Raw genomic sequence first — 23,920 nt, 5'->3', positions numbered from 1 at the left:
GAGAGCCAATTCCATCATAGCGCTTGATGGTTTTTGAAGTTTTCTGGATGGACTGACCTTCATGTCTTAAAGTAATGATGGACTGTCATTTCTCTTTGCTGTTTTGAGCTGTTCTTGCCATAATACAGACTTGGTCTTTAACCAAATAGGGCAATCTTCAAAATACCAACCCTACCTTGTCGCAACACAACTGATTGTCTCAAACGCATTAAGGAAAGAAATTCCACAAATTGACTTTTAACAAGGCACGCCTGTTAATTGAAATGCATGGTTGAGAGAATGTCAAGCATGTGCAAAGTTGTCATCAAGGCTTTGAAGAATATAAAATATAAAATCTATTTTGATTTTGTTTACTACATGATTCCATATGTGTTATTTCATAGTTTTGATATCTTCACTACAATTCTACAATGTAGAAAATTGTAAAAAAAAAAAGCCTGGAATGAGGTGTGTCCAAATGTTTGACTGGTACTGTACATCCTGTTTGCAACAAGGCACTAAAGTAATACTTCAAAAAATGTGTCAAAGCAATGAACACTTTGTATTAAGGACAAAAATTTGTTTGGGGCACATCAACACAACACATTACTGAGTACCACTCTCCATATTTTCAAGCACAGTGGAAACTGCATCATGTTACAGGTATGCTTGTAATAGTCAATGACTGGGGAGTTTTTCAGGATAAAAAATAAATGGAATGAAGCAACATCCTAGAGTAAAACCTGGTTCAGTGTGGTTTCCACCAGACACGGAGATGAATTCACTTTTCAGCAGGACAACAGCATTGGTTTCTCTTATGACTGTCTCGCCTGGTTCAACAACTACTTCTCAGAGTTCAAGGTGTCTAATCGGAGGTTCTGTTGTCCGCACCTCTGGCAGTTTATGGGGGTGCCACAGGGTTCAATTCTCGAGCCGACTCTTTTCTCCGTATACATCAATGATATCGCTCATGCTGCGGGTGATTCTTTGATCCACCTCTACGCAGACGACACCATTCTGCATACATCTGGCCCTTCTTTGGACACTGTGTTAACAAACCTCCAAACGAGCTTCAACACTCCTTCCGTGGCCTCCAACTGCTCTTAAATGCAAGAAAAACTAAATGCATGCTCTTCAACCGATCGCTGCCCGCACCCACCAACCCGACCAGCATCACTACTCTGGACGGTTCTGACTTAGAACATGTGGACAACTTAATACCTAGGTGTCTGGTTAGACTGTAAACTCTCCTTCCAGACTCACATTAAGCATCTCCATTCCAAAATTAAATCTAGAATCGGCTTCCTATTTCGCAAACAAAGCCTCCTTCACTCATGCTGCCAAACATACCCACGTAAAACTGACTATCCTACCGATCCTGGTCTTCGGCGATGTCATTTACAAGATAGACTGCATCCAGTTTGCTGAGTAGAGTGTTGGAGGCTATCACGGTGCCATCCGTTTTGTCAGCAAAGCCTCATATACTACCCACCACTGCGACTTGTATGCTCTCGTTGGCTGGTCCTCGCTACATATTTGTCGCCAAACCCACTGGCTCCAGGTCATCTATAAGTCCTTACTAGGTAAAGCTCCGCCTTATCTCAGCTCATTGGTCACCATAGCAACACCCACCCGTAGCATGCGCTCCAGCAGGTATATTTCACTGGTCATCCCCAAAGCCAACACCTCCTTTGACCGCCTTTCCTTCCAGTTCACTGCTGCCATGAATTGCAAAAATCACTGAAGTTTGAGACTTATAGCTCCTTCACTAACTTAAGGCATCAGCTGTCAGCGCAGCTTACCAATCGCTGCAGCTGTACACAGCCCATAAATAGCCCATCCAACCACCTACCTACCTCATCCCCACATTTCTTTTTCTGCTCTTTTGCACACCAGTATTTCTACCTGCACATCCTCATCTGCACATATATCACTCCATTGTAAATTGCTAAATTGTAAATACTTTGCCAATACTGGCCTATTTATTGCCTTACCTCCTTACTTCATTTGCACACACTGTGTACAGATTTTGTCTATTGTGTTATTGACTGTACAATTGTTTATCCCATGTGTAACTCTAGGTTGTTGTTTTTGTCGCACTGCTTTGCTTTATCTTGGCCAGGTCGCAGTTGTAAATTCGAACTTGTTCTCAACTGGCCTATTTGTTTAAATAAAAGTGAAATAAAAAACTTTAAAAACTTAAACACTGACGGCCTAAAACCAAGACGATATCGAATGTTCTTGAGAGGCCTAGTTAAAGTTTGGACATAAATCGGCTTGAAAATCTAATGTCAGGACTTTAAAATTGCTGTCTAGCAATGATCAACAACCAACTTGACAGAGCTTGAAGAATTTAAAAAAGAATAAATATTGTACAATCCAGGTGTGCAAAGCTCTTAAAGACTTACCCAGAAAGACTCACAGCTGTAATCCCTGCCAAAGGTGATTCAAACATGTATTGATTCAGGGGTGGAATACTTATGTAAATAGGTATTTTTGTAAAGATTTGCAAAAATGTATAAAAATATGTTTTTAGTGTCATTATGCGAACATAGGTCAGAAAAAAAATCACTGCAAAATTTGGAAAAAGTCAAGGGTTATAAGTACTTTCTGAAGGCACAAACTAAAAATTACCACATACACTGATTGATTGTTCACAGCAAAATTATCAAAACTATTGCTGATCGTGAACCTGATCAAAATAAAATCTATTGTAAGCCCTGTTTAGCAGGTATATAGCCACACAAGAGTGGTCTCCAGTAGCTTGCTTTTATTTTGGTAAAACACAACTTTTCAACAGAGCATTTGATAAAAACAACCTAGCAAATTACATTGGTAGTCGCTCAACTAATAAAGCCTAATATTGCAGAAGCCATTTTACAAACATTTGAATGGTGACGCGCAGATGTGTCAGATCAGGAATAGGCTTACCTCTCCTTGGTCAGGCGTGAAGCTGTGCACAATTTGTCTAGCCTACTGGTATTACCTGGGGTTGTTCGGCATGCAAAATGATTTGTAGATCAATGACTCAACACAGTTACATGCAGTTCAACACTGAAGGAAAGGACGCATAAGTTGTCACAAAAGACGAGATACATTCTTTCTACATTCTGAAAATACAAGTCCAAACAAACTGTGAAAGCTATTTATAACTTTTGAATAGATTTTCTGACGGATGCATGCTAGATTTGGATTGGTTCCGAAAACCGACAATTAATTGGGATGGATGCGTGAATGTTACATCCCTTTTATATAGTGAAAATAATTTAGATATCAGGAGATGATACATTTATTTTTTTCAATTTGTGATATCCAAATTGGTAGTTACAGTCTTGTCCCATCGCTGCAACTCCCGTACGGACCCGGGACAGGGGAAGGTCGAGAGCCATGCGTCCTCCTAAACCCGACCCTGTCAAGCCGCACTGTTCTTGACTAACTGCCAACTTACCCTGGAAGCCAGCCGCACTAATGTGTCAGAGGAAACATCATACAGCTGGCGACCAAAGTCAGCGTGCATGCGCCCGGCCGCCACAAGGAGTCACAAGAGTGAGATTAGACAAGGACATCCCAGCCGGCCAAACCCTCTCCTAACCCGGACGACACTGGGCCAATTGTGCGCTGCCCATGCGTCTCCCGGTAGCTCCAGGAAGTGACACAGCCCAGGATTGAACCCGGATCTGTAGTGACGCTTCTAGTACTGCGATGCAGTGCCTTAGACTGCTGTGCCACTGGGGAGAGATATCAGGAGATTAAAGCCATGCTAATAGTAATGGACCCAGGAGGGATTGAATAAAACTGAAATCTACTTTCAAAGGAATAAGGAGTTTGCTAATGCCTTGGCAATTAAAGTGGGCCTGAATGGCAGCTGTAGAATTTCATACCCGGTGGTATCGGGTCACAGTGATCTGAGAAGTGCTGCTGCACTCTTTCTATGCGCACGTACACACAGGAGTAGGATCCTTCTCATGACTGTTTCAAATACTCCCATGGGGGAGGAGAAAATGTACTTTCTCACTTGTGCACCGGTGGCTGTGTTTCTTCGATAATATGTATTACCTATGATGTGCTTGTGGACTAACCAATTCATATGTTGAGTTGGATTCATGAGTTGGATTTAGTTTGAGTTTAAAATTTGTGTCAAGATTACATGCCATGTGAAAGGGTTGATGATGGGGTTTTCCTCTTGCCTGGCTACCCAGACTCATTGCCCTAGCCAAACATTACCCCACACCCACTAACATTAGTTTCTCCTCTGCAATGAGTCTGGATCTGAGTACCTCCCCAATCCTACACCGAATGCGAACACAGTCTGATTGGTCCAGAAATCGATAGGTTGTAGTGTCTAGTATAAACACACTGAGAAGCTCTTGCATGTGATTTATGTAGGGCCACTTCTACACCATAGTCATGATCATCATCATCACTATTACCTGAACTGGGCCTCGGTGCCCGTGACCTCATCGAGGTGCTGCTGTAGCATGATGAGCTCGGTAGCATAGTGCTCCTCAGTCGCTTTGGCCTGCTGCTGGTAGTAGGCCCTGAGGCGCTCCACTTCCATTCTGTGGCATTCCTCCAGTTGGGCCCGCTGCTGATGGACGTCAGCCATCAGCTTCTGGATATCCTCAGCAGTGTGGGAGGAGGGCGAGGCCGCGGTCGGCTCCCTCAGATCTGGGTAGAGAGCGATGGTGTTAGCATTAGCATGACTATGTAGATGGTGGTAGACAGTGCCCATCTTTCCCATTCATTTTGGGGTTGAGGCTCGCAGACTTTCCAAATGCACAACAGATTGTGTAGAAGATGGACACCACATAACCCAGCACCATTTTGGTTTAGACATACAGTATATATCTAAATTTACCCTTGAGATTGTGTGTAGAGATGCTGGAGCTTTCGATGTGCCTGCGCAGGCTGGCGATCTTCTCCTCACTGCTGCGCTTCAGCTCATCGTACATCAGCTGCATCACCTCAATCTAAGAATGACAATAAGAGTTTGACAGCAGTGTTTGTTGGCGTTATCATTAAAGCCAATTAGCTTTCATTCGTCATATCATTATTAACTAGCAGAGTTAAACATGTAAAAGCTGAGTGCTAGTGTCCTAGCAATTACTGTAGCCAAAAAATTATTGTTGCTTTTCATCCCCGTCATAATACTGTGATTACATGTCAAACAATAACGAGGTTGGTGTCGTGACATCTAAACATATCCAATGAAATAATGACTTATGTTTTTTCCCCCACCAATTCAAAAACTCTTGGCCTAAACCCCTTAAAGCAGGTGTGTCAAACTCATTCCATGGAGGGCCTAGTGTCAGATGGTTTTGGGATTTTACTTTTCAATTAAGACCTCAAAAACCATGTGAGGGGAGTTGTTTACTAATTAGTGACCTTAATTCATCAATCAAGTACAAGGGAGGAGCAAAAACCTGCAGACACCCGGCCCTCCGTGGAATGAGTTTGACACAAAGAGTTTTGCACACACAGTATGTAGCAGTCCATCCTACCTTATTGCCATCTGCCTTCAGTAAGGACTGGAGCTGTAGGAGACGACCGTGCTCCTGTTCAATCCTCTGCTTCACCTGCTGAAGGTCTCTATACATTTCTATAGAAACCAGACAGAAGAAATGTCCATTACAAATATATCCTCATGCAGTCTCAGTTTGTGAAGTATCTTCACTACTATAAGGGATCCCATTTATCATTGATGTAGCTGGATTTGATGTGCGTACGCAAATGTAAACTGGAGGAAAACACAAAACACAACATGTACTAATTTGTCATTTTATCATGCAGCAGTCAAGATCGGCGTGTGACTTATTTAGACGTTTTCATTAGTCAGCCACTCATTTCATAGGCTGCGTGTTCTTTATGTAGTATTGCTGTCATTTGGTAGACATCACAACCAATAAAGCACCTTTCGCCTCCTGTAAAACAGCACTGGGATCCCTGGTTTCTTCCTTCTCAAACCAATGAATCTTCCAGTCCTCGACATCAGTGGGGTGGAGATACTCCAAGAACTCCTCTCCGAAAAGTTTAGCAAAGGACTGTATAAAGATAACAGCAAAATAGCTCTCAAACAAAACACTCATTCGAGTAGATAGAATCAATGTCTGAACCTGAAATAATTATGTCTAATAACGTTCTCATATCAAAAGTAATTGACAGTGCAAAGGAACAATCAATACTTGTTTTTTTGTGTGTGTGTGTGTGTGTGTGTGTGTGTGTGTGTGTGTGTGTGTGTGTGTATGCGTGTGTGTGTGTGTTGTTGTGTGTGTGTTGTTGTGTGTGTGTGTGTGTGTGTGTTGAATGTTAACTACCAGGATGAGTTGCTTGCACTCTTCAGACACAACTTGCACCACATTCTGGTACTTAGAGCTTCTGAGATCATCTGTGAAGTCCGAGAAAAACAACAAAAGCATACATTATTATTGGTTTATATTAAGCACACATGGTACACAAACATTCAATTACTAAAATAGGATGAATGCAAAAGAGACTGAATAACTTCCGTGTGAGTCTGTTTTCTATCTACAGTTTGTAGCATGGATGACATCACGAATGATAGATCAAAATAAACCAATTCAACATGGCCCGTCTAACCCCACATGCCCAGATACACATACATAATTAAATATACATGTGCGGAGTGCACACACATTGAAACATATACACACACACACACACACACACCTCTAACCACCACAAGGTTTCCTACCACACAAACACACTTGCCATATCCCTACCTCAACCCCACCACCAGACAACAACCCATCCATACATCGACCTGCACTCAAAACCACACACATACCTTTGTATGTTTTTTTCAAGAAACCTAGCTCCTGCTCAAGTGTGCTGACACGGGCATCTGTCTGCTCCCGGAGCAGCTCCAGCTGTGCAGCGTGCATCTGAGACAGGCTGATCCGCTGGGCCTCCAGCTGCAGCCTGCACTCCACCTGCACAAAGAGAGAGAGAAAAGAAAGCATAGAATTACATAAACCAAAATGGACATAATCCCTCAGTCCACCTATGGTTGCACAATAGAGATACAAATTCCAAAGAATAGAATGTGCTCGTTGCAACTTACACATGATGAATTTAAGGTATTCTTAGCAATATGACATCATACACATATCAACAAGATGATTGTCAACCACTATTGGCCCCTCCAAATGTACTTGCCAGTTGTTGTTTATCTGTAAGCAGGAAGTCGGCCTGCTGTATGATGCCATATTTTTGAGTGTACATTTAAACATACATTCCAAAAGGTGCAACCCCAAATATGTTGGCCAGTCCACCCACCACAGGACATTGTTTTGAATGGAAATTGGGAATGCCTGTTGCCCTAATTTTATAAAAGAAACAGGGTGGAGCACCTGGGCTTTAGCACAACAAACGAGGGGCCAGCTGTTATCTATTCTACAGCCAAAATAATGGGGATACGGCAGGGCTTTCCTCTCATCCTTGGATGGATGTGGAAACGCAGATGTGTTGCAGCTACACTCGTGAAATCATTATTTTTTTCTTTGATGACAGTTCTGTTTGCTGCGTGCAATGCATTTTTGTGTGGAATGGTAATAACACTTACTTTCATAACGCTTTGTTTGATTGCAATTTATCCAGCCCACTCAAGCACTATACATATTACAGTAGGATATGTAGCAAATTGATGTCAAGCACATGCTTAGTAGCCTAATGCACGTAGCTACGTAGAATGTGACACTGCAAATACTGCAAGGATGAATAACTGCATACTGAAACTTCCTAAACAGATGCATATTTCTTACTTTGGTTATTTCACACTAATTATTAGCAGTGTGGGCAGTATAACACTTGACACAACAACCAAGCATTACTCATAATAATACAAATGGGTGACAAAAGGAAGGTTTGCCTTTCATCACGGCCTTACTACTGGGTGCCCATAGTTCTGTATGAAGTTGTTCCACTGGTTGATTGACCTTCCAAACCAACTGTACTAAGACAGCAACTCAGGCCGGAGCGAAAAGCACAGGCAGATTTGAGCTCAGGTGACATTTACATGCTCTGTGGTTTCGCTGTCCCTGTCCTCCTCTTGCTTCGCTACAGAGTCCACCCAACACTCCATCCCATCTACGCTCTTCCCCTGAAAAGAGGAGAAAAAAGTAGCCATTGTAACAGAAGAGATTAAAAGTTAATAAAAAACACAATGTTGACAGGGTCAACAGTACAGTAAGTACGTATGGCATAAAACACAATGAAACACTTACTGAGAAGGCCACACTGTAAAGACTAAGACCGCTTCAGAAGCATTTCATATTAATTTGCAATTTATTCATAGCAATGAATGCTTATGTACTTCACTTGCACATATTATTGATACGAAGAACAAGATGCAATAGAAATATTATATTTTATTTTATAAACTATGCTACCAGTGAGGATTTCCTACGCTGGACAAGTTGTCACAGATATGAATAAGTAATTGATGATAATATGGACATTTTAAAAAATGTAATTACATTAAGGGGGAAACATACCATAGCTTAGCTATATTCAATAAAATGTATGAGTTTATTTAAAATTCATGTTTAACCCTTTCTCATGGTTGGTGTCTTGACGGATTTGTCCAAAATAGTGTGACATAAAACATTTTTCTGTCGATGCATTTATGGCAGTTTAAATTGTCGTTTTATCATATCTTAAGCATATATGATATATATTATTATATCATATATTAAGCAGGTAGCCTAGTGGTTAGAGTGTTGAACTAGTAACCGAAAGGTTGCAAGATCAAATCCCCGAGCTGACAAGGTAAAAATCTGTCGTTCTGCCACTGAACAAAGCAGTTAACCCACTGTTCCTAGGCTGTCATTGAAAATAAGAATTTGTTCTTAACTGACTTGCCTAGTTAAATAAAAGGTCAAATAAAAATATGTAATCAGTTCAATTAGACATTGAACTTGAACCCTGTACATACCCTAGCTGTTGGAAAGTTTTTTGTAAATTGATGTCAGAAATGCAGTGTGACTACATAACATTCCATGTCTCCTTATGTTATGGGGTGAAAACAGTTTTCATGGGCAAACAAATCCCAGTAAAAAAACCATGTAATTGCAAAATCGAATGCTTCTAAACAAAAGTCATCTTACCTTTATACTTTAAACCTAAATCAATACTGTCATTAACGTGGTTCTTCAATATTTATGCATAATACTTGTTGGATGTGCATTTGGTGTCAAGTTGTAATTACACCATGATATTTTCACACATCATCATCTGATTCAAGAAGGAATTTTCTGAATGACAGTCAAGTGACAAAAAGCTGTTGTGATAAGCTGTTGCATGTGCCAGGTGTTGGGAAACAAAGTTGTTTGCGAAGAAAGTCCTTAAAATGTTGGTGTCTTCACGCCGGTGAAGACAGTTGTACAGCAGATTTAACAGAAGAAGCATCAAGTTAATGAGTTCATGTTTTTGTGCCTCGAATTAGACACAGTCTACTGTGAGCAATTATGTATTGAACAACACCAAACACTATTCCAATTCATTATTCTAGATATAAAGACCACACATGACATATTCTGAAGAAACTCATTAGGCTATGATCTGGGAATGAAATAACATGACAAATACATTTTGGTTTCCATGTTACACCTGCATTTATAAACAATACAAATGGGGCTTGAAATAGCCCATTTGAACACTAATTTACCTCAGCAATCCATGTACTGGAATAGGCCTACCTTGAAAATCATACATTTCCTCAATTTGGTACTTGAAAAGTACTTGTAATTATTGTAGCCAATTTATAAGATCTTCTGATCCCTTATAATTATCAGTGATTTTCTTTGAGCCGTTTCTGTAAGCGATGTTTCCCACCGCTTCAATTGATGGGTGTTGCGCTACTCTGTTGAGGTAAAACCATGTGTGGTTATTATGGAGAACAACAACATCTAATGCTGGCTTCAACTTGGCTTTCCATGAAAACTGTTCCCTTACAAAATTAACCTGGTTATTGGTTGCTTTCTCAGTATGAAAACAACGATGGTAAGATTAACGCTGCCACTACTCATGGCTTTATTAAAGTATGTGTGACTGCGTTGGTCACATTGGCATCCATGAATACACACCACTGCTGTTGCCTAAGGGAAGCCAGGCTTCCCCAAAAATGATTTTTTTAAATAAATAATCATCTTCCGTCCCGCTGTGGTTCATAAACTTCCTTAAATTCGCAAGAGTGGAGAAAGCATCCGAGCAAGCGAAACATTTGGCCCCCCTTGACGAAAATAAATGAAATTATAGCCAATCAGCATTCAGCAAAACTGAGTGAGCGCAACTGTGAATGATCCTGGCGCACCAAAGAAAAGTGTTACGTTTGGATTTGGCCTCAGACCAATCACATCACCCCAAAAGCAAAATGTAATTTAGAGAAAAAAACTTGAATATGAACTAACGTTTTATAGAGCAAACAACGCAATGCATGCATCTAATTTATTTAGTAAGACAAGTCCGTATTATTCTCACATATTTTAGAACGTAATAACATTCATTGGAATATCAATGCATTATTCTTAATTATATAAATTATACAAATGTCTAACATTGACATTCCCTGAAAAACACAATTAAGTGCTTGAAAAAGTCCCTGAAAGTATTTGAATTTGACTTGCCAATGTCTGTATGAACCCTGCTTGAAGGACAGACAGTCCTAGGCCTAATTTATAGAAAGACTCATGTAAGCTATTAAGGGGTCCTTCCCAGTAAGTGAAAGTGAACATACTGTGGTGCACTGATGCGAGATGAGGGCAAAATTCTATGCATCCTTGACATTGCTCTACTGATGTGAAGCCTTGGACATATACATCTATTTTGATTTGTTTAACACTTTTTGGTTACCACATGATTCAATTTGTGTTATTTCATAGTTTTGTTGTCTTCACTATTACTCTACAATGTTAAAAAAGTAAAAATAAAGAAAAACCCTTGAATGAGTAGGTGTGTCAAAACTTTTGACTGGTACTGGCAATGACACAAAATGGCTTCTCAACTTTGAGCACTTACTCCCTGCAGAACAGAAAGAAACTATAATGTATACGTTTCTCTACATAAAAGCAAAGACGTTCCTTAGCTAGAAAAGGATATTCATGAGAGATAACAAATTACGTTCTTTCATGGCTCGTTTTAGCTTTGAAGATAAGAGCCTAGTCAATGAAGGCTGATTATAATTCTTATATAACTGCCTGAGTAAAGCTTAATGGTGATTTCAACTTAATAATTTAAATGCTCTGTGTGTTCATGCAACAGCCTCTCCTACAGTCTTCAGAATCTCTGTGCATTGATCCAATTGATACCTCCCATTCAGCCTCTCCTGCTTTAAAATGAGTGGTATGCGTGGCCTGACAATCAAAGACAAAATATTGAATATTTTTACCTAAGGATGTACTTCTGTTATTCACTGCCTAGGAGAGCCAGCCTCTGTCGGGCACTTTGTAATCAAGCCCATCAGTCATTACAGATTGGATGATTTTTTTTTTTTTTTAACTGTTCAGTGCTAAACAGGCAAACCTCACCTCAGCCAGGTTTTTAAATAAGCCTTCGATTCAGTCTATGTAGTGTATGAACACAAATTCCATTCACCTGCATCGAGTAATGATCAACAGTTGTAAGATTTAACAAGGGAGTAATGATACATCGTTACATAGTACTGGTTATGATCATGATCAATTGTTTGCTGGTTATTTCAACAATAGTCAATTAGTGCATTAACATAAGACCAAAATGAAAATACTCTATTAAACATTTTAACAGCTCAATCAGAAAGATAATTTCAGACTTATGAAAATGCAGGGATTGAGAGAGCGAGAGAGAGTGAAAGAGGAAAAAATAAAAGGCATGGCAATTATCGTTTCCATAGCGGGGGCTATTCCAGCTAAGAGACTGCAGCAGCAGCTGTGTGTGAATGCCTACCTTCTTCCCAACGCAGTCTCTCTCTCCGTCACCGTGGTACCCGTCTGTGGCGTCATCTTTCCCGGTCCTCTGCTGCGAGATCGACGGAACCTGGCTCTCCATCCGAGCCCGTGCCTCCCACTCTGCTGCAGCAGTAGCACCTCCAGCTTTGTTTCTCTCCGCCACCTCCTCCTTCTCCCTCTTCTCTTTTGTCTGGGCAGAGCTCTGGCGCTTCTTCTTTCCTCGTCGCTGCTGTGTCTTGCGCCTGTGTGACCCAGAGGCTGAAGGCTCCAAAGCGGAGCTACACTCAACAGGTCCCTCTCCAACAGTTGAGACCTGAGATGGGGCTGCAGATAGAGTTAGCGTTTGGCTCTGGTGCCAAGCCTCAGGGGTGTGTCGGAGGCGGTCTCGCTCTATTTCGGCGGCCTGTAAGGAGGAGGGGAGAACCACTACCTCCCCTTGGAGAGATTCGATTTGGAGGTGATGATCCTCGATGGAGCAAGCTGGGGCTGCAGACTGAACAGGCTGCCCTCTCTGTTGGAGCTTCGCTTGGCTCTGAGCAGCTCTCCCTCCCTCCTCTCTCTGCTGTTCTATCTCTCCCTTTCTCTCCTTCAGAGTCTCCCGCTCTCTTTCGAGCTCTTCCTCCAGGTTTTCATTTTGGGCGATTACCTCCTTGTTTTCTCTCCTGACCTGACTTAGCTCTCCTTCCAGCTCATCCAATTCACCTTCTGTAACAGTCAGCTGCTCGGTAACTTGAGACAGCCTCATAGCCAGTTCCTCCTTCTCTGCCAGAGCTACCTTCAGCTTCTCCGTCAGCTCAGTAGTGTATTTTTCTATCGACGCACCGCAGTTGTCTTTGGACTTGTCCTCCATTTTGTTAGTTTCCTTGTTCTCCCTCAGCTCCTGAATCTGCGACTGGAGGCTAGCGAGTTTAGACTCATACACGAGTGTCTCCTTGAGAATCCTCTCCTCCAACTGCGCCTTTACCTCAACAAGGCACATATACTCCTCCTTGAGCTCCTGATAGTTCACCTCAAAGTTCTTTTCTGCAAAAGAGAATGTATTCCTCTGCTTTTCAATCTCCTCTTGCAACTCCACTACTTGTCTCTGCTTTTGTTCATTTTCTATCATGAAGGATTGGATTTTTTCCATTTTGGACTCCACTTCCTCTTTCATGGCGTTGTTGGTTTCCATCAAAATCCTCTTTTCAGATTCCTGCTTCCTCCATTTATTGTCCCAGCTCTTTTCTTGCTCTTTGGACTGGTTTTCTAGCAGCTCATTCTTTTTCAGCAGCATTTGGATTTCCCTCTCCATTCTGACCCTTTCTTCTCCACCCTTTCTCAATTCCTCAACTTGAAGATCCTTGAGTTGCACCACCAGCTCTTCGGCTTTCGAGCTGTGCAGCGCCATCTTCAAGTCATCTTTCAGTGCAAAGATTTGGTGCAACAGCTCATCCCGCTCGTCCTTGTACGCGTTTCGCAACTCCTCCAGAGCTCGGCCGTGCCGGATGGACGCCTCGTTAAGGAGATTCTCGGTGTTGAGCTGGCTCTCCCTACGGAGGTCCTCCCGAAGGAGAATGAGCTCCTCCTCGTGGCTGAAGAGGAGCTGTGTCCTCAGCCTCTCCAGTTCTGCCTCCTGTGACTCAGCCATGCGGTCCAGCACTGCATCCTTCTCCCGCTCCATCATCTCCAGTTTGATCTTGTAGTTGGTTGTCTCCGACTCATGCTTGGCCTCGATCTCTACTGCCGACTCCGCAGCGGTGGCTAGCTGGTCCTTCAGGTCATCAATGGTTTCCTGGAGGCGCTGCAGCTCGCCCTGAAGACTCTCACGGACAGCGATGTTCTGGGAGGCCTGCTCCACCTTGGACCGGGCTGAGCGGAGGTCATTGAGGTGGTCAACCACCTGACCCTGGAGGTTGAGCTTCTCCTGTGCCACTTGGGACAGCTCCTGTCTGTTCTTCTCACGGAGCACCTGGGCCTCTTGGAGCCTCTGCTGAAGCACTACGATCTTGCCCTTGAGCTCGATCACCACCTCGGGACTAGGTCTGGTCACGGATTGCTGGGATTTCAGAAGCTCTAGCTCCTTGCGATGCTGCGCCGTGACCTGCTCCAGAGCAGCAGAGTGCTGCAAGCAAAGCTCCTGCTTCATCTGGACTATCTGCTCACAGTACATCTCGTCTAGCTCCGTCCTGAGATGATCCAGCCTGCGGGCTGAGTCCTCCTCCATTCTCTGGAGGGTGTCACACTCTGACAGGCTGCCCTGGTGGCATCGCTTCTGGAGGTCTTCCACGGTACCCATCAGCTGCTTGATCTCGCTGGAGGACATCCGCTCCTTCTGCCTGGAGGCTGAGAGTTCGCCCCTGCAGGACTCCAGGTCAACCCTACAGCTCTCAAGCTCACCCTTACTGCTCTCCAGCTCAAACCTAAAGCTATCCAGCTCACCCTTACTGCTCTCCAGCTCAATCCTACAGCTATACAACTCACCCTTACTGCCCTCCAGCTCAACCCTACAGCTATTCAACTGATTAGTAGTGCTCTCTAAGTCCCTCTTACAGTTATCCAAGTTACCCTTACAGCTCTCCAGCTCTTTGGCCTTTGCGGTAATTTGCTGGTTGAGGTCGTTTAAGCATTTCTCAGAGGCCGTCAACTCATCCTTTAACTGGTGGAGGGAGGAGTCATGTTCTGTTATTATTGCAGTTTGCTCCGAAATCAGCAGGTCTTTTTCATTTACCCTTTGGGCAAGTGACTCCTCAGCCCCTCTGCCCACATGTGTGAGATCTTTTCTAAGTTGCATTAGGGAACGCTCATACTCTGCCATAATTCTCTCCTGTTTAGCAATCAGCAGGTCTTTCTCATTTAACCTTTGTGCAAATGACTCTTCTGTTCTTCTTTCCACCTATGAGGAAAAGTATTAAAGCCTCATATTTAAACAGCTGAAATAATTCTACAAACAGCCTTTAAACTAAATTGTGTTTTTGTATGGTAATAATAATAGGAAATCTAAATCAGATTTTAAAACACACCTGGTAATCAACCACCTTTAAAACAGATCCATTAAATAGATCAATACAAGCAGATGTTTTCACATGAATGACAGGCACTGACTAACACCAACTAGGCAGCCGCCTCACCATCTCAGCCTCCTTGAGCCGGTGCTGGAGCTGGCTGATCTGCAGCAGCTGCTCCTCGCTCATCTCATGGTGCCCTCTGACCTGGCCGTCCATCTCCTCCAGCTGCTGCTGGTATTGGACAAGCTGCTGCTTGGCCTGCAGGAGGTCCTGCGCTGTGCTGCTGTGGCTGGTGTTCCTCAGCGTCTCACCTGCCTGCAGCTGTCAATCAAACCAGAGGGCGTTCATGTTCCCGTGGAAATGACAGAAAACAACATAACCACCACATATGTTGTATAATTATTAGGACGGTAATAAAATATATGAAAATGTTGATAGAGCAGGGAAAAGCTTCCGAGACAATAAGATGACATAGGAAAGATACCTGTACCAGTCCTATTATATCGTATGTCTAACCTAGGGTTGGAAAATTCCTGTAACTTTCCCAAAATTCACAGGTTTTCCAGAAATTCCAGATGGTGGATACCCAGATTTCCTGCTTTTTCACACCCGTTTATGGGAATCTTCCAACCAGGTTCTCTGGAAAACCTGGGAATTATGGGAAAGTTACAACTCTTTTCTTGTATTTTTTATTCTAGTCTAACCCTACGCTTGTCATGAGATTCTACCTCACCTGCCTAATGTATTTTTCTTACTATATTATAGACTAGGGTGGGATAATATGTTATAGGGTAGTGTTATAGCCTATGCAAGAATGTCTTACCTGCTGGAACTGAATGTGCAGTTTCTGGCTCTGCTCAGTCATCTCCAGGAACTCCCTCATGACCTCATCCTTCTCTTTGCGAGACTGCTGCAGATTGGCTGTGAGTTGTGTGATGATGCCGTCACGCTGCTTCAAGGCAGCCTCGAAGTCCTGCAGCTGGAGGATCAAAAAGAGTACATTGTGTATACCTTGCATAATCAACGTCAGTGATTCACAAGTCACACTTTACTATGAGAAAGAAAATCGTACACTGGCTTGACTTTGACAAAGACAAAGTGTGGTTTCAACAATGGAAGTAGCTAGTTTGGGATATTTGAGGGTAAAGGAGTATGGGTGGTAATACGATCATAGATCAATGTTTTTAAACCAAACAAGAAAAGTGATGTATTCCATTGAAAAGGGAAATACCAACAATAGTTTATATGCACGTTACATGTGTGATATATTTCACTTGATATTTACAGAGTTCTCTCATATATTTGAGTAGTATTCTGAATATCAGAACATAAGAGAGCTCTCATATTGCTAATAACTTCGCTACCCTAACCATTTCTAAGCTGCATCCTCAACCAAAGGTCAGCCCAGCAGCGTGGGCTAAGCAAGGCCAACCCCTTATGCAATCTGCTTGATGAATTAGACTCAAACATTTTTAATGTTATATGAACTTTTGCAGTTAACAGGGGAAGCAGGTTATTTACTTTTTTCTTTAACTACCAATTTGAATTCCTTCATACATACATACACAGTGCGCACATACAGTGCCTTGCGAAAGTATTCGGCCCCCTTGAACTTTGCGACCTTTTGCCACATTTCAGGCTTCAAACATAAAGATATAAAACTGTATTTTTTTTGTGAAGAATCAACAACAAGTGGGACATAATCATGAAGTGGAACGACATTTATTGGATATTTCTAACTTTTTTAACAAATCAAAAACTGAAAAATTGGGCGTGCAAAATTATTCAGTTAATTCTTTGTAGCGCCACCTTTTGCTGCGATTACAGCTGTAAGTCGCTTGGGGTATGTCTCTATCAGTTTTGCACATCAAGAGACTGAAATTTTTTCCCATTCCTCCTTGCAAAACAGCTCGAGCTCAGTGAGGTTGGATGGAGAGCATTTGTGAACAGCAGTTTTCAGTTCTTTCCACAGATTCTCGATTGGATTCAGGTCTGGACTTTGACTTGGCCATTCTAACACCTGGAAATGTTTATTTTTGAACCATTCCATTGTAGATTTTGCTTTATGTTTTGGATCATTGTCTTGTTGGAAGACAAATCTCCGTCCCAGTCTCAGGTCTTTTGCAGACTCCATCAGGTTTTCTTCCAGAATGGTCCTGTATTTGGCTCCATCCATCTTCCCATCAATTTTAACCATCTTCCCTGTCGCTGCTGAAGAAAAGCAGGCCCAAACCATGATGCTGCCACCACCATGTTTGACAGTGGGGATGGTGTGTTCAGCTGTGTTGCTTTTACGCCAAACATAACGTTTTGCATTGTTGCCAAAAAGTTCAATTTTGGTTTCATCTGACCAGAGCACCTTCTTCCACATGTTTGGTGTGTCTCCCAGGTGGCTTGTGGCAAACTTTAAACAACACTTTTTATGGATATCTTTAAGAAATGGCTTTCTTCTTGCCACTCTTCCATAAAGGCCAGATTTGTGCAATATACGACTGATTGTTGTCCTATGGACAGAGTCTCCCACCTCAGCTGTAGATCTCTGCAGTTCATCCAGAGTGATCATGGGCCTCTTGGCTGCATCTCTGATCAGTCTTCTCCTTGTATGAGCTGAAAGTTTAGAGGGACGGCCAGGTCTTGGTAGATTTGCAGTGGTCTGATACTCCTTCCATTTCAATATTATCGCTTGCACAGTGCTCCTTGGGATGTTTAAAGCTTGGGAAATCTTTTTGTATCCAAATCCGGCTTTAAACTTCTTCACAACAGTATCTCGGACCTGCCTGGTGTGTTCCTTGTTCTTCATGATGCCCTCTGCGCTTTTAACGGACCTCTGAGACTATCACAGTGCAGGTGCATTCATACGGAGACTTGATTACACACAGGTGGATTGTATTTATCATCATTAGTCATTTAGGTCAACATTGGATCATTCAGAGATCCTCACTGAACTTCTGGAGAGAGTTTGCTGCACTGAAAGTAAAGGGGCTGAATAATTTTGCACGCCCAATTTTTCAGTTTTTGATTTGTTAAAAAAGTTTGAAATATTCAATAAATGTCGTTCCACTTCATGATTGTGTCCCACTTGTTGTTGATTCTTCACAAAAAAATACAGTTTTATATCTTTATGTTTGAAGCCTGAAATGTGGCAAAAGGTCGCAAAGTTCAAGGGGGGCAAATATTTTCGCAAGGCACTGTAGCACATTACCTGTTGCACGCCCTCTGTGCCGAAGGCCGCTCTAAATTCCTCCAGCTGTCGGCTCAGCTCCTCCACCACCAGAGTCTTGGCAGCCAGCTCTTCCTCCATGACCTGTACCCTTCCGCCCCTCGCCTCCTGCTGCACAGGGTCCACTTCCTCCTGTCATGTGGGGGGGGGGGGGGGGGGGGGGTGACAATGGCTAGATGAGAAATAATCTAACATTCAAAATAGCCACAGAACAGAGGGGGGAAATGGTACCTGTAGCTTGCTTGGCAAAAATTAGCATCCAAGACTGCCACAGAACTGAGGGTGAAATGGTAGCTAGCTTAGCAAATAGCTCATCTCAAAAACCACCACTGAAGCAATTAGTTAGCATCCAAGTCCGTCACAGAACTGAGGGGAATTATATACATTTACAAGTCAACATCAAAACTGCCAAAGAACTGGCAGCCATTAAAGAGCACAGTGCTGGCAATGGTTCCCTCTTTCGCATTAGCTCTGTATTTCACTACTGTTACCTTATCTGTCACACTTCCCTTTTTCTTTCTACCTAGTTCTATCTTCTTTTCGTTCTCAGAATGGTTTTAACTTCTTAACTCTCAAACAAAATCACACACAGTCAATCACTTAATTTGCTGTTTTTCTCAGCCTCTAACCCCTCTTTCTCACCATCCCTCGCTCTTCCTACCTGGAAATGGCAAGATTACGTGTGATTTAGCAAATGAGCAGCTCTTGTATAATTGTCCAACGCCCCCTTCTCTAGCCACTTCACCACTCCATCCTCAATCCCTCTTTTTCTACTTCTCTTCCTCCCTGTTTTCCTCTTTCTCTTCTGACTTCCAGAGTAATTTGCACCTCTGAAATGTCAATTTCCCCACTCCCTATCCCTGCTGTTAAACTGGGGAGTGGAAGTTGAAGGATGACAGCAGCAGCCCGCCGACAATGCTGCTGTTGCTGCTCTGCAGTCCTTCGCCTTTAAATTAAAACCACTTCACAAGCTGAGGATCCCAGAAGCAGAGAATAAAAGGGACTTGGTTAGTGAGTTAGTCTGAGGAAAATCTCAGGGTTAGGAGGTCAGAATGCAGTGCGGAGACAGAGAAAACATGTTACATTAAAAAAAAAGAGTGCAGTCAGTGCAGAGGTGAGTTGGCTTGTTAACGAAAAACAGTGGCTCGTTGTCTAGTCAATTGTTGTACTGTACCCAGATAAACTCCTTGGAAGTCTCCATTGGGATCTCGGTCATCTCAAGGCAGCCATTCACCTGTTAATTCACAATACTGTTTGGTAAAGCAGGAGGATTTCTTGGTTCAGCTTCCCATTGTTCACTCATGTACAAAGCACAGAGTGAAGGATGTAATTAAATGTGGTATTTTGGTTCCGTCGTACATGTCAGACTTAATGTAATGACTGCCGCCTTCTTCAAACCATTAAACTCGGTGTTAGAGGCAGAGCTTTTAATGGCGGCCATGTAGAAGAGGGGGAGGTGAGAGGTGCGGCATGACTACTTTGACTTGTCAAGTTCAGATAAATGACAGAAGGAGACTTGGAGAGCTGAGAGTGCCTGGCAACAAGCTAGCCGAGTCACGTGGTCTGTTCCAAGAGGAAACCTGGGAAAAGGCAGGATCTAAGCCCCGAACCGTAACACTAATCCTCAATAGCAGAAGCCCTCAGTAACAGATCTATGGTCAGCTTACCCTTTGTCAAATCTGAACCAAATGCTTAAGGTGAGGAAACAAATAAGACATTTTGCAATTTGGGTGAACTATCCCTACAAGTACAGTATATTAACACCAATAAAAAGAGTGTTCTCTGTTTGTCGTAAACTATGACAAAAGTAACTCACCTCGGAGGAGTAGTCTTCGGCTGTGGTGGACACTTCACTATCTGGCTGCCATAGGAAACAACAGGAGGATTAATCAGACCCTGCATGGGGAGGGACTCACCATAATAGGCCCACCGTGTGTCACCAGAACAAGTGGCCCACACAAACACAGCCCCACCAGCGGAGCAGAGTGGATTGCATTACAATACAACAACAAGAAGGAAAGACAAAGCTTGAAAGTGCATTAAAACTGAAGGACCATAACTACACGAGTCAGCAGTTTTAGCTAAAACAAGCCCATCCTAGGTCAACATTGTGTGTACAGTTAGTATTCTGCTTGACAGTCCCATTACTTCAAGAGCGAAAGTACAGTGGGAGGGGGACATTCTGGGGGAGCAGTTCATGATATGACAAGCCTATTGTTCTCTCATTTCCATTCTGTCTTTGTGTGGCAAGTTCTGGTCAGTTTCTGGAGAAGAATAAGTCAATAATGGCGATGTCAAATGCTGTCTGCCCCTTTGACCTAGATCCAATGGGGCATTTTGGAAGCATGCTGTGTCACATTCAATTACGGGGCGCAACCTACTTTTTACTCAATTGAATAATGGCAGATCATTAGAGCCTATTCTATAAAAGGGGCTAATTTCACTTTAACAAGATAAAAAGTTAGAACACTATATGGGGCAAGACGACGAGAAATTAAATGAGAGGTTTTATTGTCCGAGTTAAATGGCACATTAGGCCAATAGTTCCTTTTCATTGAGGATCGAGAATGGCTTTGGTATCGGCAATAGTCTAGCCTATATTGCTTGGATTGCTTGTTGAATTCTGGTGATTCTAGGGAAGGTAGAATAGGAAACGGCATTGGATGTAGCTTAGTAGCAACACTAGATGTCATTTTTTTGCAAGCATGAAACGTGAACAATTTGACACTTCTCTTTAAGAAATCACATGTCCAAGATCCTGTGGGGGATTGGAATAACATTTATCTAGGTTAGGCCTATCACTTGACAATTATGAAATCGGAAACGTGAATATGAATTTCAAAGATAGTCAAGCAGCTTATCATGGATTTGACTGTATCAGGACGTCAAAACATCAGATAATCAGCCTCTATTATACCACTTGTGTCAGATGGGAAATGCGGTTCATCTGTTTAAGATATGCGTAGGTGAGAGACAATACAACAGGTTAGTGCTCACACAGATCTCTGTGAAGCCATCTATCTATACAAGTGCTCTGGAGGGGAACACTTTGAAGCTGGTGTTTCCACAGCAACCCCTCACTGCAAGGGAAGTTGCATGGCTACTAGGAACGTCTGTGTTAATTCAATGGTGCGCCCTGGGCCAATTACACCCTTTGTCTTGGGTATGAAAACAAATTGTGAGAAGACAGACAAAAAAATTTAAAAGTATCAACTAAATGTTTGAACCGTTTATCAGTCTCATTATTACAAATATGGATTCAGATGAGTCCGAATTCAACGGCATGAGTCCAAACTCATGAGCACCTTGGACCTATGAACATTTTATCATTAAAATGACAGAAGTGGCAATTCGTGACAAACAGTTAGGCACGGTGCTGTTCAAAATGTCTGCATGCCGACGGAAATTCGGTAGTCACGATGGAAAAAGTGCTGAGCTATACCTCAAGAATACTGACCACCAAAAGAAAAGACCGGCAGCAGCCACTCTATTCAATCACCTCCGGGTCCGTTTTGTGCTACAAGGCCACGAAGCTCTCCAACACTACAATGAGGCGGCTCAACCTGTTTAAAGGCAAATGTACGTTGCCATGGCAACCCATCATTTCCCAGTCACATTCAGGCGACAAGGGGAGGAAAAAATGTGGTGTGGTTTTTCAGCAACAGAGGGAATGAAAACTATTAATGCTGTTCGTGACACAAGTGCTACAAAAGAACAGAAGGGAGGGAGGAAAGGTGAGTTTGCATTGTTCGGCGTAGGTGGAGTGCGGAATTGGGGGTGGCATGGTACATGCACCTTGTTCGAAACCTGTGGATAAGCTCAAGGTTGTGAGGGGCTTCCCGATTGTCTGTGAAACGCATTAAATATTTCACATTGACGATGTAAAGGCGAGCCGAGTTAAATTAATAACGGCAGACTAAGGCGGTCATTTGAAAGAGGGAGAGATTGATTGAGCGAGCTTGCAATGAAGCATTAAAAACAAATGTCTGAAGAGCTGGGAAAAGCAGCCTGAACAATTATTATTTTGCTCATTATCTAACTAGAGTTGAAAACAAAACACACTAAATAATACTTTAACCCAGCACAATAACAATATTCACAAATAGAAAGAAATGCAGTTTGCCAGCTGTAACTTCAAATTCAGCTAAAAAGGTGATTCAGCAAATCAAGAGCTTACAGGGACACTTATTGGCTACTCCACTGTTTAATATTGAACCATTGAAAATCGGCACTCACAAAAGTAGCTCATGGCAACTGCATAGGTTACTTCAGGGGACTGTTGTTTGATATCTGCTCAAATGGATTCAAACAATGGCTTTGATGCAACAAAATGTGAATCGCTTATCAGGGTCTACGTCATTGAATATCTCTGTATGCGTGATAACCAAAACCTTTTTATGTCATGTTTGGACCACTACATTTTGCATTTTTATTTATCTACTGTAATATTCTATTTAACATTGACATTTTAGTAATTTAGCAGACACTCTATCTGGAGCATCTTACAGTAGTGAGTGTATACATTTTCATACTTTTTCAAGCCAAGCAACAAAAATGTGCACCTTAAAACTGTAGAAATAAAATAGTATATTTAGCATTAATTCATATTTGTGATTGAAGTTACCATGATATTTTACTAGGTGATCAGTATGGGACAATACAGGAAGCCACAGAAATATCAGGCCAATACTGCTTACAATACTTCTCTACCATAGTATCAGCAAAAGAAAGATCATAGCACTAATGTACATGATTCAACTAATCTAGGTCTTGAGCGGTTAATTAGCTCAATCAGTTCACCCTGTCTAGGATCAAGTAGAGAAATATCAATATCATTTTAATAAAACGTAATATCAGGGCCAGGAGAAGTATGAGTTCTCATCCCTTTACACACTACTGAACCTAGCCAGTTTCTTCTCTAGTCTATTCAACTCAGACTCAACGAATCAAGCAAGGCTGCACGCTAGGAGAAGCTCAATTAAAATGGGCAATCAATTGTTAGGGATGGTCCAGTGGTTTTTGGCCTTACCTCTATGGTGTACGTCTGGTCGTGTTTGACCGGCTCACCACAACGCAGGGTCCTAGCGAAGGTAAACTCTGTGGTGGGGGGGTCCGGTTCACCTCTTCCTCCTCCTACCACCCCTCTATTCCCTGACACCTCTTCCCCTACCGACTGATCCAACTCCTGCTCGGCTTCCCCTCTCCCCGGTCCATCTCCACCTGGGTCGTCGTCTGTTTCTCTCCTCTTTTTCTTCTTCTGCTTCTTCTGTCTGTCTGCGTGAGCTTTCCTCTGCCGGTACTCAGCCAACTGGGGTCACACAGGGAGAACAGGGAAGAAGGACAGACAAAAAGGCAAGGCAGGGTCAGTGAGGTTAAATACAGAGATTACAGTGTGTCTGCGCTGTTTAAGAGGCAGTCCAACAAACTTGGCTAAATTCTATGTTTAAGGCCAGATGCTGTGCTACACTGAACACTGACTATTTACCAAAACAAACTACGCTAAATGCTATGTTAAATGCTACACTTTACATTCCTCGAAAAAGCAAGCACAATCAACTTCCAATGATCTTTGATGATTAGTTCAATTAGCCTTTTCTGTAAGATTAGGCCTACCCAATAATCAACTACTACTCAAATTCAATAATTGTCAGGGGGTAAAAAAATTGCAAAGCAGAATAATACTTACAGTAGTGCTACATAACTTGGTAAACCTGGTGTGAAACATTGCGTGTGTCCCGGAGCTATCAACCTCCGATGCGAATGTGAATCCTTGCCGTACATAGGCCCCTAATAAA

The 23,920-nt window shown here is 42.5% G+C and overlaps 1 protein-coding gene across 2 annotated transcripts in view; it reads right to left on the bottom strand.

Moving 5' to 3' along the window:
- LOC139373535 (A-kinase anchor protein 9-like) overlaps positions 1 to 23,920 on the bottom strand; it is a 139,227-nt gene that overhangs the window by 89,481 nt on the left and 25,826 nt on the right. The window contains exons 2-15 of one of the 2 annotated variants that reach the window (XM_071114157.1): positions 23,155 to 23,433; positions 19,942 to 19,986; positions 19,300 to 19,359; positions 18,108 to 18,257; positions 15,729 to 15,884; positions 15,029 to 15,226; positions 11,920 to 14,793; positions 8,015 to 8,098; positions 6,785 to 6,929; positions 6,294 to 6,364; positions 5,891 to 6,020; positions 5,481 to 5,578; positions 4,838 to 4,949; positions 4,410 to 4,647 (exon numbers count right to left, since the gene is read on the bottom strand). In XM_071114157.1, the coding sequence (XP_070970258.1) occupies positions 4,410 to 4,647; positions 4,838 to 4,949; positions 5,481 to 5,578; positions 5,891 to 6,020; positions 6,294 to 6,364; positions 6,785 to 6,929; positions 8,015 to 8,098; positions 11,920 to 14,793; positions 15,029 to 15,226; positions 15,729 to 15,884; positions 18,108 to 18,257; positions 19,300 to 19,359; positions 19,942 to 19,986; positions 23,155 to 23,433 (4,640 nt within the window). The remainder of the gene's footprint in view (positions 1 to 4,409; positions 4,648 to 4,837; positions 4,950 to 5,480; positions 5,579 to 5,890; positions 6,021 to 6,293; positions 6,365 to 6,784; positions 6,930 to 8,014; positions 8,099 to 11,919; positions 14,794 to 15,028; positions 15,227 to 15,728; positions 15,885 to 18,107; positions 18,258 to 19,299; positions 19,360 to 19,941; positions 19,987 to 23,154; positions 23,434 to 23,920) is intronic. The other variant, XM_071114158.1, reaches the window with a different exon arrangement.

The sequence above is a fragment of the Oncorhynchus clarkii genome, chromosome 18, assembly GCF_045791955.1.
Source record: "Oncorhynchus clarkii lewisi isolate Uvic-CL-2024 chromosome 18, UVic_Ocla_1.0, whole genome shotgun sequence".
Taxonomy (NCBI): Eukaryota; Metazoa; Chordata; class Actinopteri; order Salmoniformes; family Salmonidae; genus Oncorhynchus; species Oncorhynchus clarkii.
This window is presented reverse-complemented; position numbering and strand designations above follow the sequence as displayed.